At 40.2% G+C, this 14,085-nt stretch overlaps 1 protein-coding gene across 1 annotated transcript in view; it reads right to left on the bottom strand.

The window, feature by feature from the left end:
• Positions 1 to 14,085, bottom strand: part of TMTC1 (transmembrane O-mannosyltransferase targeting cadherins 1) — a 267,805-nt gene that overhangs the window by 17,538 nt on the left and 236,182 nt on the right. Inside the window, exons 14-16 of the mRNA XM_046012428.1 lie at positions 4,021 to 4,123; positions 1,012 to 1,147; positions 300 to 444 (exon numbers count right to left, since the gene is read on the bottom strand). Coding sequence (XP_045868384.1) covers positions 300 to 444; positions 1,012 to 1,147; positions 4,021 to 4,123 — 384 coding nt within the window. The remainder of the gene's footprint in view (positions 1 to 299; positions 445 to 1,011; positions 1,148 to 4,020; positions 4,124 to 14,085) is intronic.

The raw sequence follows: 14,085 nt of genomic DNA, 5'->3' as shown, positions 1-14,085 counted from the left end.
TGCACATATGTACACATATGGATGCACACACACATACATACATGATAAACAAATTCATCAGAACGCTAAAGAATGGATGGATCTGGGTGAAAGGGGATACATGAGTTATTCAGTAAACCAAAAACTTAAAAAACTTTTTTGGTGTCTACGTCTTTGGTGAATGGCTCCCACACTGGCTATATGGGTATTCAGAAAATGGATCTATAGGAGTGCTCTAGTTACAATTCTGGGGCTTCTGACCCAGCTCCCTGCAAGGCACACTGCGTGTCTGGCTCATTTTCTTCCGCCAATGCACTCACCAGGGCCAGGCGGAGCTCCCTTTGAGAAGGTTCTAGTGCCGCGGCTTCCTGGTAAATCTGCAGAGCCTCGTCATACCGACCTGTGTTATAATACAGCGCTCCCAAAGGTGATAATAGCTCTGCTTTGCGTGCCACCTGCAGGGCCCTGAGTTTTAAGAAAGGTGAATTGAAATTCTCATAGGTACATTCTGAAAGCTTGAAACGCAGGTTTAAGGAGGACAGTCCATGGTTTGAGACTCTCCAATGTGGTCTCTGTTTTTATAATCAAGAAGACTGTTTTTAAAACAGTCTTGCCAACCCTCTGACTATAAGAATGTTTCTAGTAACCTCTCCATATGGAGACTGAGCTCCAAGGATCTTTCCCACTGATGGTGATGGGCTGGTTCCCACGCACGCACGGTTTGACCCCGTATCCATTTTCGAAACTGCTATTTGTGGTGGGGCTGCAGTCTGCAGCCTCAGAAAACAATTCTAGCCTTGGTTCTAACCAAGGTTCTAACCTGCTGTTCTAAACAGCAGGACTTTTTTAAAGCCATCCCTTAAGATACCATTTAGTGTTTGGTATTAGTCTCTTTGGAGAGGAGAATCTGGATTGCCCGAATTAGCAAAATCGGTTACTATTCTAAGAGCATGTCTGTTGCGATGACATAAAATTGAAGGGTAACTACTAAGGTCTTTGGGCAACTTACAAAGTGAAGAAAATGAACTTTACCGTTTGTACCATTCTTCAGCGGCACTGTTGTCTCCCAAGGACCTGTAGAGCCTTCCCAGATTCACCATGGCCACGTGATGACTTGGGCTGAGTGTGATGGCCTGCTGGTAATGGGCCACTGCCTTCTCTGGAGAGCCTGTAGCCAGGGGTGGTTGGTGAGAGCAGAGCACGTCTTAATTATACAACACATGAGGATCTTCAATTTCTCTTCTGATGTATATCATTCTTCTTCATATTACTGAGTCATACCATCAATTATTCAGTTTGTAAATGAGCTTGATTTTGGCTTCGTCTCCTTGCCACTGTGTAACTTTGGACCATTTTACTATTTATTCCCAGTTCCAAGGAAATTAATAATAATAAAAAAGCAATAAAACCTAAAAATCTGTTTTCTTAATGTCTAGCATTTTCGCCCAAGTGTTTTCTAGCCTTTTTCCTAGCTAATATGATGTTTTGAGATTATCAGTGATTGTTGTTTATACAAGATACTGTTACTTCTCATTATATGAAAAAATAGATAGGCTATTATAGAAGAAAAACTGTCCTGAAACTATTTCTAAGCGTTGGTCTCAATTACTCTATCACAACATAGTAATCAGGGCACTGCTTTATCTTTTTTAAAATCAGGCATTTTTGTTAAATGGTATTTATGTAATGGGACTTTAAAAAATAGTAATAATGCCACCTTGCATTCGTTTTAAAGATTATTTATTTATTTATTTGACAGACAGAGATTACAAGTAGGCAGAGAGGCAGGCAGAGAGAGAGGGGGAAGCAGGCTCCCCGCTGAGCAGAGAGCCAGATGCAGGGCTTGATCCCAGGACCCTGGGATCATGACCTGAGCCAAAGGCAGTGGCTTTAACCCACTGAGCCACCCAGGTGCCCCACCACCTTGCATTTGTTTAATGCATTATACAGCTTAAAATATTTTAATTAAATGATCTTTACTGGTATTTTTTTTAAGATTATTTATTTATTTGACAGACAGAGATCACAAGCAGGCAGAGAGGCAGACAGAGAGAGAGGAGGAAGCAGGCTCCCCGCTGAGCAGAGAGCCTGATGCGGGGCTCGATCCCAGGACGCAGGGATCATGACCTGAGCCGAAGGCAGAGGCTTTAACCCACTGAGCCACCCAGGTGTCCCATCTTTACAGGTATTTTTGACACAATTTAGCTGCCTTAAAAAAAAAAAAAGATTAATTAATTTATTTGAGAGAGAGCGAGTGAGCGTGTGTGTGCATGAGCATGTGAGCTGGGGGAAGAGCAGAGGGAGAGGGAGAAGCAGACTCTGCGCTGAGCATGGAGTCCCGTGTGGGGCTTGATCTCAGGATGCTGAGATCATGACCTGAGTTGAAATCAGGAGTTGGCCATTTAACTTCCTGGGCCACCCAGGTGCCCCTAATTAGATGCCTTTTGCTACCCTTTAGCTGTGTCTTGGTACTTAAGAGCTATTAAAAAATAAATCAAGGGGCGCCTGGGTGGCTCAGTGGGTTAAAGCCTCTGCCTTCGGCTCAGGTCATGATCCCAAGACCTTGGGATCGAGCCCCGCATCAGGCTCTCTGCTCAGCAGGGACCCTGCTTCCCTTCCTCTCTCTCTGGCTGCCTCTCTGCCTATCTGTGATCTCTGTCTGTCAAATAAACAAATTTAAAAAAAATAAAAAAAATAAATCAAGGTATCGCTTTAAAGCTATAGACACTAAAGTGTAAAGGGCACTTAAGAGACCTGACAAAAATCCCAGGGCAACTGAGGATGAAGACCAGAACTAGAATCAAGCCTCTGATGAGATTCCCCAAAGAATCTTCCTCGTGAAATTACATCTAAGTGACTGAACTGTAGAACGGTCTGAAGTTCTAGATGAAATGGAATGTTTATGACCTGCAGACACGTTCTCAAGTGCACCTCCTTTGAATGGATGTCTGCACCCTAAAGATTTTATGTCTGTGTAGATCTATGTGCAGGTCACTGGTAATAGGGAGAATTCCCACCAGTACAAAACAAATGACTATGAAGGGAGTGGCAGGAAGATATAGAGGGTAGCCAGTGGGATTTTTAGGGGAGTAGCATTGTTTGTTATTGAAGTAGAAGGAAGAGGGAAGACCAGATCAACAGGGGGTATCTTCCAGTTTTTATATCTTCAGGACACCTAATGTATTAGTGTGTTGCTAAGAAACCAGCAGGTGGCACTACAAAACAATTTTACGTGAAAATATAAGGGGCATTTCCTAGGAGTTTTGGAATGTAAATTTACATTCTATTAAACAGAAAAGTTTCAGATATACTGAAAATAAAAACCCCTCTGAGCATTCATATTGACAAAATAATTAAAATAATTTTATCACAAGGCAGATAGCCTAATAGTCAACGAGAATAGAATGGTGCTTTTGTATTAAATTCAACCACCTTTTGATTCTTTATAAGTATTCATAGCATGCCAACAGTAGATGGGACACAAATCATAAAGAAAACAGAATCCCTGCCCAGTAAAGTTTTGCATTAAATAAGATGGAGTAAGTATATTTTATATAGCACCTGTCATATAAGAGCACTCTATCAATTATAGTAATATAGTTTCTGTAATCTACATCAAGTAAAGAATGATGGAACAATTCTGGAGCCTTTTTAAAATCAGACATAGAGAAGTATTTTCCATCTGCTGGTAAGTAGATTCAGAGGCAAGCCGTGTATCATTGCTGAGGACCGTTTCATCATCATAGATTTATGGACTTGTCTAAATGATACTCAAAGGCCTGCTACTCATTAAATCAGCAAGTATTCCGATATGTGTGGAGTTTTTCTGAGTGCTATACAAACTGGGTGGATTTTACTGAACTGAACTTGAAGACTTAGAGAAATGATAGCCCCACAGTACAATATGATAGTCAACGGTGTGAGTTTCCTGCCAAGCCCAGTGAATGTTACTTAAGAGACATCATTTGGGTGGTTGCCATCTTGCTTGATAGATAGTATTATCTCATCTCAACGGAACAGGTTCTCTTTAATTTTACTCACCAGTATCAACTAAGAAAACCCCATAGTTGTTGTGTAAGTCTGAGCTGTCTGGACAGTTCTTTATTCCAGCCAAGTATATCTCCTCAGCCTCCTTAAATCTCTCCTTTAAAAGAGAATAAAGGAGAATAAATGAGAAAGTTCAAAACAACAACAACAATAAACTGAACAATAGAACAGGAAAAGTAAAAAACCAATTTACTGAGCATCTATTATGTAACCAAGATCAAACACTTTGTATTTTGAATTAAAGTCAGTGCCAATGGCACAAATTCCTATAGTTCATATCCATTCCTATTTAGTTCCTTTAGGGCAAACAAGCAGATGTTTACTAAGAAGGAACATCTAGAAGGATTTGCCCTGCAATTGGAAAAAGCCTCAAATAGTCGTTTGACTGGGATGCTCTCCACCCCAGTAACTCTGTGTGAAAATGAGTGATAGACACATCCACAGAGGAATATCTTGAGAGGTGACAATCTGACTGGAAGCCAGGGAGGCCTGGGACATCCATCTAACAGCTGCACTCGGCAGAGCTAACACTCTTTACTCACACTGCATGGTTTATTTGGGGAGGTTTTTGAGGAAAGGAGAAGAGTGATGCTGATTACAGGAGGGATTGGCCTTGACCTTTCTTTAATCAAAATAGTTCTAGAGTCCACCCAACTGTGTGCTGCTTCTTTTAGTCAACCTGTGTTTTCATCTCAGAGCCATATCCTCCAATAGGAATATACATCTTTCCAAAGGCAGACCTCCAACTCTTATTACTGTGGCAAGGCCCAGATCAACTGCCACATCTTCAAAAGGTCATTTCCTAATTGTCCTGCTCTTCTTCTAAAGATTTGCTTTAGCACACTAGTAAATCTGAACTAGTTATTAGGTACATTTTTCACAAGGTTATACATTCTTTCACAATATAGAAGGTAAAACCTACTTAATGAATCAAAGCTACCCAGATCCTAACAATTACTCACGGGTAAACAATTTCACAGTTTCCTGGTACTGTTGGGAAGGTCAGGTAAAAGGAAATGATCAGGCATAAAGCACATGGCAACTCTTCCTTTAGTATGCTCTGAGCGTAGGCATTTTCCATAATTTTATCAACATTTACTACTATTAAGCATTCAACCAGACACACACAAAGGGAACGTACAGCATCAATTTTCTCAGATGTGACCCCTTTGGCTTGTGAATAAAAATGCACCGAGCCTTGTGCAATAAGCCAAAAAGCCTCCATTTGATTTGACCCAGAAAAGTAAAAACACCTGACTCTCTGTGGAATGATCACTGTCCTTTCTTTGAAACTTTATTTACTGATTTGTTTATTTGAGAGAGAGAGAGAGAGCGCACATGCGCACAAGCGTGCAAACATGAGTTGGTGGGGCGGGGGGAGAGAATCTTCAAGTAGACTCTGCATTCCAGAGCCTGATGACGCAGGGCTCGATCCTACATCTCCAAGATTATGACCTGAGCTGAAATCAAGAGTTGGACACTTAATGAATTAAGCCGCTCAGGTGCCCCTAAGGCCATCGCTTCGAATCCACACATTTAAGTACCATTTAGGAAACAAGGTGTGGTTTGAATTTGGCAAATTTCACCTATTTGAATTACAAAGCCACAGTCCAGCGAAAATGGAGATCCATGTTTCTAAAAAGTGTATGTATTTTCAACTGCCAAACAGTTTAATTTAGAAAAATTAAAGATGAATGAAAATCTCAAATCTCAAAATAATCTTTCAATCTATTAAAGGGAAGAAAAACTTTATGAAGCTATCATTCACTGTAGGACCAACAAATTTGTGTATTGTGTTTAGAGATAGGCAGGACACAAATTATTAAGACTCTAATCATATTAATAGCTACCAAGTACCACTGCATACTTACTCATTTACTCATTCACTCAGGACATGTTTACTGCAAGGCCTACAGAAAGTGTGGCACAGCGATGAAGCAATGAGCTGCCAGTGCATGGGCATGCCAGTCCCACCATTTACTATCTATGTGACCTCACTTTTCTACGTGCCCAGTTGTAAAATAGGATAATAGTAGTACCTATTGCATAGGATTGTTGTATTAAAGGGATCAAAACGTGAAGCATGTAGAACAATGCTTAGCACACAGCCCTTTGTCACGTTAGCCATATCCTTGTTATTATCACTAGTTAGTGTTAGCATTATTACTGTATCCTAGGAGACAGACACCAAAAACAGGGAGATGAAGAGAACAAAATACTTCTATCAGGAGCTCAAAAACGAGTGAACTAATAAATACAACCCAATGAGAGCGGTGTTTTAAAAAGGAAGTACAGCTTCTCTTGAGCTCAGGAGTCCCAAAGTGGCTCCTGCGGCCCCATGAGGAGTCGTGGCCCTGTCTGAGTAGCCAGGAGTCTCAAGTTCATTTCCTACAAGAGCTCTTCAGTTAGCTTTAAATGAGAAATAATTAACTAACCCAGGTGTTTTTCCTTTTAACTTTTCTTAATCATCTTCTGAAACAGAGGTCAATAAACACCTCATATCCTAGAGGCAACCAGAAAAAGAACACCCTGGCTAATCCAAAGCGGGGTTGTCAGCTCCTAGAGATCTCAAGTTTCCTGTGTTACCATTCCACAAGTGTTACTGTTCGACTTTAATGTCACCTTTGTCTTAAAAGAATCAAATTCTCTATGCTATATGGTACTTTTAAAATGCACTAACATAGTCATGGTAAAATCAAAACTTAAAAAAAAAAAAAAAAAAACTCCACCCAACTGTTAAAAATACAATGGATGAGATTTTCAGCCAAGGAAATAAAAGAATACTAGAGCTGGAAAGAGTAATACTTTATATTTATAAATAAATAAAAATATACAAATAACAAATATAAAGAGACACTAATTTGCCACCATTTTTAACTAATGAAGAAACTTGGGCACAAAGTGGCTAAGAGATGTGACCCGTATCTTACAGCTACATGGGAAGAGGGAACAGAATTTAGGTTTTTGGTGGACAGGGAACTGAATAAGCCCTGTATAAAAGTAGTATTTCTGGCAATAATGGTGTCTCTGGCATCAAAAGAAACAATTATACTTTTGGATATCCATCTGTCCTGTCCACAGATATTTTGTGAGCACCATACATGTGCCAAGTACATAGGGGAGACAGAACAGTGAACAAGACCAACACAATCCTGCCATGACAGTCGAGTGGGACGCAGAGAGGAAGACATCGGAGTGTACAGTGACAGTGTCATATGGGGAGAACCACAAGGGCAGCCAGGAGTGACACTTAGACCTGGGGTGAGATAACACCTGTCATGATCCAAATGCCTGAGAATGCTGGATGCATTACCTCCAGCAGCTGTAGAACATAAAGATGTCTTGGAAAAAATCCATGGCTACTTCAGATCTAAGAAACATCACTTTATAAATAATGTGGGAAAACTGTGGGAGAACTGAAAGGTGCTTTTCCTGAAAAGAATAACACCAGTGTCTTCACATTCTGACTTGGCAAATTCAAATACAACAGTCAACAAGAGTTTTCAAGGGCAATTCCTCCTTCACCTGATTTCATTTTACTTTTCCCCCACCTTCTGGACGCTCTCAGAGAGCCGAAGAGATCATCTTTTTCATCTAAAACTTCTCTTACTGGGGGTTTATGAGCTGGGTTTCCACTAGAAATGCCATTTTCAAGGTCCAAAAAAGTAATGGGATTTAAAAGAGCATGTGTGTCAAGAGCAAGTGATGGCATCCATGTGCCCTTGGTCATCCAAGGGCAGTCTCAAGACTTGGGCTATATGAAAAATGTCTTCAATATCTGTCTTTTCCTTTCGCTGGACTGTAAATTTCAAGGAATGATTAGCTCTACTTATTAAAAAATGAACAGGAACCACCACCACAGAAGAAAAATACCTTCTAGGTGTTTATTTAAAATAAATTCCACCTTCTCTGGAAGGGAAATGCATTTATCTTAACAAGTAGTAGTCCTGAATCCCCGAAGCTCTATTTCAAGCACTCACTCTCTATTTACCTCATCCGGCTAGATGTCCTGACCTAAGCTCATCATTCCTGGTCTCTACTGACTTGTGAGATCCAGAGGAAATGAATATAAGCTATTTATAGGACGACTTTAATTAAAAATGGTTGTGACCAGAGAATGGCTCTGACAAATAATACTGTCTGCCGTACACCAGAGTCCCCCAAAACCCCTGTCTCGGCATGAAATCACTTTTGAGGGCGATGGTTTAAATGGGCAGCCTGCAACCATGGGCTCCTTCCTCTCCAAGGCTCAAGCATTTTCAGTACGGTGGAAAGAAAATGGGCCTTGGGGGAGAGATAAAACACAGTCAACATCTCCACTTTTTACATGCTGTAATTACCCAACATGACATGCTTTTACTTCAGGGAAGGGAAAGTGAAGAGCAGATCTTTGGAAAAAGCAACTCAACTGTAATTTACTCTTGTGGGCTAACTGATATGTTCAGAAAACTTCTTGTAGTTCAAGTTGCAGCAAGCAGAAGGACAAATGGACACGGGCTTAATGCAGCCATCCTCAGACTTCATGGTTTTGAGATGCTTTTGTACTCTAAAAATTACTGAGGACCACCAAAGAACTTTGATTATGTGGGCTAACTGATATGTTCGGAAAACTTCTTGAAGTTCAAGTTGCAGCAACCAGAAGGACAAATGGACACGGGCTTAATGCAGCCATCCTCAGACTTCATGGTTTTGAGATGCTTTTGTACTCTAAAAATTACTGAGGACCACCAAAGAACTTTGTTTATGTGGGCTATATCTATCACTATTCACAATGGACATAAAGCTGAGAAATATAAAAAATATTTATAGTTTACTTAAAACATAATAAACTGAACCATAATATATTTATATAAAAAATTAAAAAATACTTTTCCATAGCAAAAAAAAACAACCCACCAAATTAGTGAGAATACTGGCATTATTCCATATTTTTACAAATCTCTTTAATGCCTGGCTTAATAATAGAAGACAGATGGATCCTATATCTACTTTAATGCTAGTCTATTTTTTTAAGATTTAATTTATTTATTTCAGAGTGGGGGGGAGGGGCAGAGGGAAACAATCCCAAGCAGACTCCCTGCTGAGCATAGAGTCTGACTCAGGGTTCAATCTCAGGACCCATGAGATCATGATCTGAGTTAAAACTAAGAGTTGGACACCCAACTGAGCCACCTAGGTGTTCCTGTGCTAATCTATTTTTATGATTTTAGTTGAAGGATATGAAGAAATACAGACATTTAATTGGAAAGTGGGATAACTTTTTTTTAAAGTTTTATTTACTTATCTGACAGACAGAGATCACAAGTAGGCAGAGAGGCAGGCACAGAGGGCGGCGGGGGGGGGCGGGTTGGGGGTGATCAGGCTCCCTGCTGAGCAGAGAGCCTGATGTGGGGCTCCATCCCAGGATCCTGAGATGATGACCCGAGCCTAATACAGAGGCTTTAACCCACTGAGCCACCCAGGCGCCCCAGTGGGAGAACATTTTAATGTCTTTTCGTAATTGTAAATACATCATGGAGCCTCTAAAAAAATACCGTATGCTCATGAGAGCATGAGAGTAAAAAAAGGCAAATTACTTGTTAATAGTATTATGAAAACTGCATTGACCTTCTTGGATCTCAGGGGTCCCCAGTCAACACTTTGTGAACAGCTGGTTTAATAAGTGGCCCATAACAGGTACTTAATGTACAGAAGGTATAAGATGTGATACTCCAAAGTCGTGAAGGACCTACAGAGATTGGTATGGAAAGTTCCCCTAGTGCCCTGACACCATGGTCATGCACCTGAATTGTTTTCCAGAAGTATTTTCATTATGGTCAATGATATGAGCACATATAGCTATAAGGTATTTCCCATTAGCCCCATGTCTTTATTTGCAATGATGAAGTTTAGGGAAGTTTTGGGAAGTTTAGGAGCAATGGATGTTTAAAATCATGTCAATGATTTCTCTAAGAAACTTTAAAATATGGCAATTTGAAATACAGAGCAGGGTTGCCTGGGTGGCTCAGTTGGTTAAGCGACTGTGTTTGGTTCAGGTCATGATCCCAGGGTCCTAGGATCAAGCCCCACATCAGGAGCCTGCTTCTCCCTCTCACTCTGTTACTCTGCCTACTTGCACTCTCTCTCTCACTATGTCAAATAAATAAATAAAATCTTAAAAACAAAACAAAACACAGAGAGTAGAGATGACTGCTTTCTCATCCTCTCCTTTGTTTTTATTTTCTTTACAAAACAGTTCTTCCACCTATCAGTCCTCAGCAGGGACATTCATAAGAAACAAGCTGCCAAAATTTGATGTCTAATTCTCTTTCTTATCCAACTAAAATGAACCAAGTAACTTGGAATTTCTCCTCACCAAGGAAATGGTAGGTCTTTCTTAATCTTGAATTTTTTTTTTTATCACCCAGCAGAGTGTGATCAACACTACTCTGTGATAATTTATGCAAAGGATAATCACTTTAAAGAGGAAATGCCAAGAATCATTAAAGAAAAGCTAAAAGTGTGATGAGAGTAAGCAATTACAGGTGTATAACACTGTCAGGAGACCACAAAAAAAAGGGGGGGAATTCACATTTGCAGAGAACTGCAGTTCCCCCTTCCCCCATCTCTAAACTCTTCTCACACCATTTGTCCTCATTCTCTGCACTTCCAGGCATACGATTTTCTATTAGAGGAAGAGATCCTACTCTTCTTCACCCCAGAGCCTTCATGTGGTCCATTTCCTCTAGCCAGAAAGCTTTTCCCATTCTTTATCTTGTTGATATCTAAAAGTTCTTCAGGTAGCTGATTAAATGCTGCTCTTTGGCCACTGCCCCTGCCTCCCACGTGCCCCTTCCCACATTCTCATGGGTACTTTCTCTTTACACATTGTCACAATTGTGTTAGATGTTGGGGAGGGAGCTATAGTTCTTTGTTCAGGGGTAGCCTTCCCTTCCAGACTCTAAGTTCCATGAGGATAAGGCCTGTACTTTATTAGTTCAACAATCTCTAGTGTTTAGTGGTACCTAGATATATAATAAATATGTGCTGAATAATCAAATCAATAATTCTTAAAGTAGGGTCTGGTTCAGTTGCCCTGGCCACAATGCAACAGTACATGTGGCTGAACTGACCCAAAAGAAGGCAGAAGGGAAAAAGCTGATTCTGGACCATCCACTCTTGGTCTGTTCTCCTAATTTATATTTTATTATTCCAATTTTCTTTTCATTCTTGTATCCAGTGAAGTCTTATCTCAAAATACATTAAATAAAAATATCTTAAGTGTTATGAAATTAACTGAGTTTCTCAATAGGCTATAATAAACCTGGGGCTAGCAATAATTTACAATGGGTAAGAGTCATAAGCAGTGTTAATTTTTTTTCCCCTTTACTGTTAGTGTAATGCAACCTATATCATCTCTCATGAGAGTAGGCTGTTTAAAAATGATGGTTGGCTTATAAAAGTTTACAATCCTATCTGTGAAACTGGAGTATAGCCAGTTCTGAGTGGTATGGAGAACCAGAAGAGAACAGTAGCCCAAGACCACCTTGACTTTAAATCTAAGAGTTTATTTTCTGTTCTCAGTTTTCTTGACTTCTTTGCTACAGCAGACATACACAGGCATCAATTTTTTTGCAGATTCTTTTACGTATCTCACTTCTATGACAACTCACCCTTTGTGGTTTCCTCTATCACTTCTCTTCTTCTTTCCCACTCCTTCCACATCCAACCTCATTGACTATGGCCCATTACTGTAGTCTAGTCATAGGACATCAGGGTCATACAGCCAAAGAGCAGTGCCAAGGAGTCAAGAAAGCAGGCTCCAGTCCTGGTCCTGACACTAGTTTTTTGTATGACCTTGAGCAGCACCTAATTCAGTACACATCAAATTTTTCTCTGTAAAATGAGAAGGTTAAAAAATTCTTCAAGTTTTTTTTTCTTCACATGCTATTCTTCATTTTCCCCTCAGAGAAATAACCTACTCATAATGTGGTTTCATTTATTTGACGTCCTAAATCCACCTTCCCAGCCCTAATCTCCTTCGCTGCCATCTGTCCACCCATTATTTTCACTTAAATGTTCCACTAACATTCAACATTTAAAGGCTGTACACTGCTGGGAGCAGAGGATATGGGTACCACTCTTTAGAAAAGCAATTTAATAACATACCTCAAGAGCAATTTAGTAAGGTTTCTCAGTGAAATATGATGACACTCATTTGATATGGGAACTCTACTTCTAGGAATCTATCATTAGAAATGATTCAAGATATTGTTTTAAAAAAGCCGTAAGAAAGGAAAAGTTCACTGTCCTCCCAACACACACGTGTGCATGCACACATGAAACCAAGTGACCAAAATTTGGGGCATTATTATGTAAATCACAATGTATAATTTTGATAACTAGTAAGTAGCCATTAAAATGGTATTATCAAGGCCGTCTAGCACCATGAAAACAGGTATAATATGTTTAATAGCAAGTGAAAAAGAACAGGATACAAATTACATGTGAATTGAAAACAAAGTAAGTATACTGAAAGACCTGCAGGATATTAAAAAAATAATATTCATTATTTCCAGATATTACATTATTAATAAAAGGTATATTTTATCTTCTCTGACTTTTTCATACGTTTCATTTACATTTTCATATTACTTGCATAATTGAAAAGGAATGTGGAAGTGAATCTCATTTCCACCCTTTCTAAAATCTCCCTCCTCCTTGGCTTCCCCATGGTTCTCAGTTGCCATGTGTCTTCTCATGTTAGGTGCTTGACCCTGGAATTTTTAATTTTCTATTTTCTTTTCCTTTCAGCCTTCACATACAAAGAGTTCCTAAGTACAAAGGGATTCTTTTTCCACAATAACGTCTGTCCATGCCCACACTTCGTTCCAGAAAGGAGGCTCTCCACTACTCATGCCAGAATGCATTTAAAAGCCTCCTCGGAATACTATGCAGCCATCAAAAGAAATGAAATCTTGCCATTTGCGACGACATGGGTGGAACTAGAGGGTATTATGCTTAGCGAAATAAGTCAATTGGAGAAAGATAACTATCATATGATCTCCCTGATATGAAGAAGTGGAGACGCAATGTGGGGGTTTGGGGGGTAGAAAAAGAAAAAATGAAAGAAGATGGTATCGGGAGAGAGACAAACCATAAAAGAGTGAATCTCACAAAACAGGCTGAGGAGGGGCACCTGGGTGGCTCAGTGGGTTAAAGCCTCTGCCTTCAGCTCAGGTCATGATCCCAGGGTACTGGGATCGAGCCCCACATCAGGCTCTCTGCTCGGTGGGGAGCCTGCTTCCCCTCCTCTCTCTGCCTGCCTCTCTGCCTACTTGTGATCTCTGTCAAATAAATAGATAAAATCTTAAAAAAACAAACAAACAGGCTGAGGGTTGGTGGGGGGAGGGGGGTTGGAGAGGGTGGTGGGGTTATGGACATTGGGGAGGGTATGTGCTATGGTGAGTGCTGTAAAATGTGTAAACCTGGCAATTCACAGACCTGTACCCCTGGGGATAAAAATACATTATATTTTTATAAAAAAATTTAAAAAAAAAGCCTCTTCAAAATACTCCACATGGTTTTCTCCCTCCCAGGTTTTAAAACCTTTTCCTTTGACACTTGCCTTTGCTTCTTATTATCTATCAATTTCAAATCGGGGCTCTACTGTGGGCCTTAAAAGGCTCACGTGTAATGGCTTTTCAGTTTAACTCATTATTCAAATTTTTTCCTCAAAAAAGAATTACTTTTTACTTTTGGATTCCAACAGAATGATGAACAAAATATTAGTCCCAGGCGAATCCTACAAGAGATTACTACACTCCAGGTTCTACTGGCAGTGAGGATGGGAGATGGGGTCAACAGACAGCAGTATGCTTACCGTAAGAGCAAGGTATGGTAAATGAAACCTGTTGGGGGGTCCCCCCACTTAGATTGTATTTATTTATTTGTCTGAGAGAGAGAGTGCAAGCAGAGGGGAGGCACAGAGGCAGTCCCCAATGTGTGACTCGATCCCAAGACCCCAGGATCATGACCTGAGCCTTAGGTAGCCGTTTAACCTACTGAGCCACCCAGTAG

This window comes from Meles meles, chromosome 7, assembly GCF_922984935.1.
Source record: "Meles meles chromosome 7, mMelMel3.1 paternal haplotype, whole genome shotgun sequence".
NCBI classification, from domain to species: Eukaryota; Metazoa; Chordata; class Mammalia; order Carnivora; family Mustelidae; genus Meles; species Meles meles.
The sequence above is the reverse complement of the archived record's forward strand: the minus strand, read 5'-3'. Positions and strand labels throughout refer to the sequence as shown.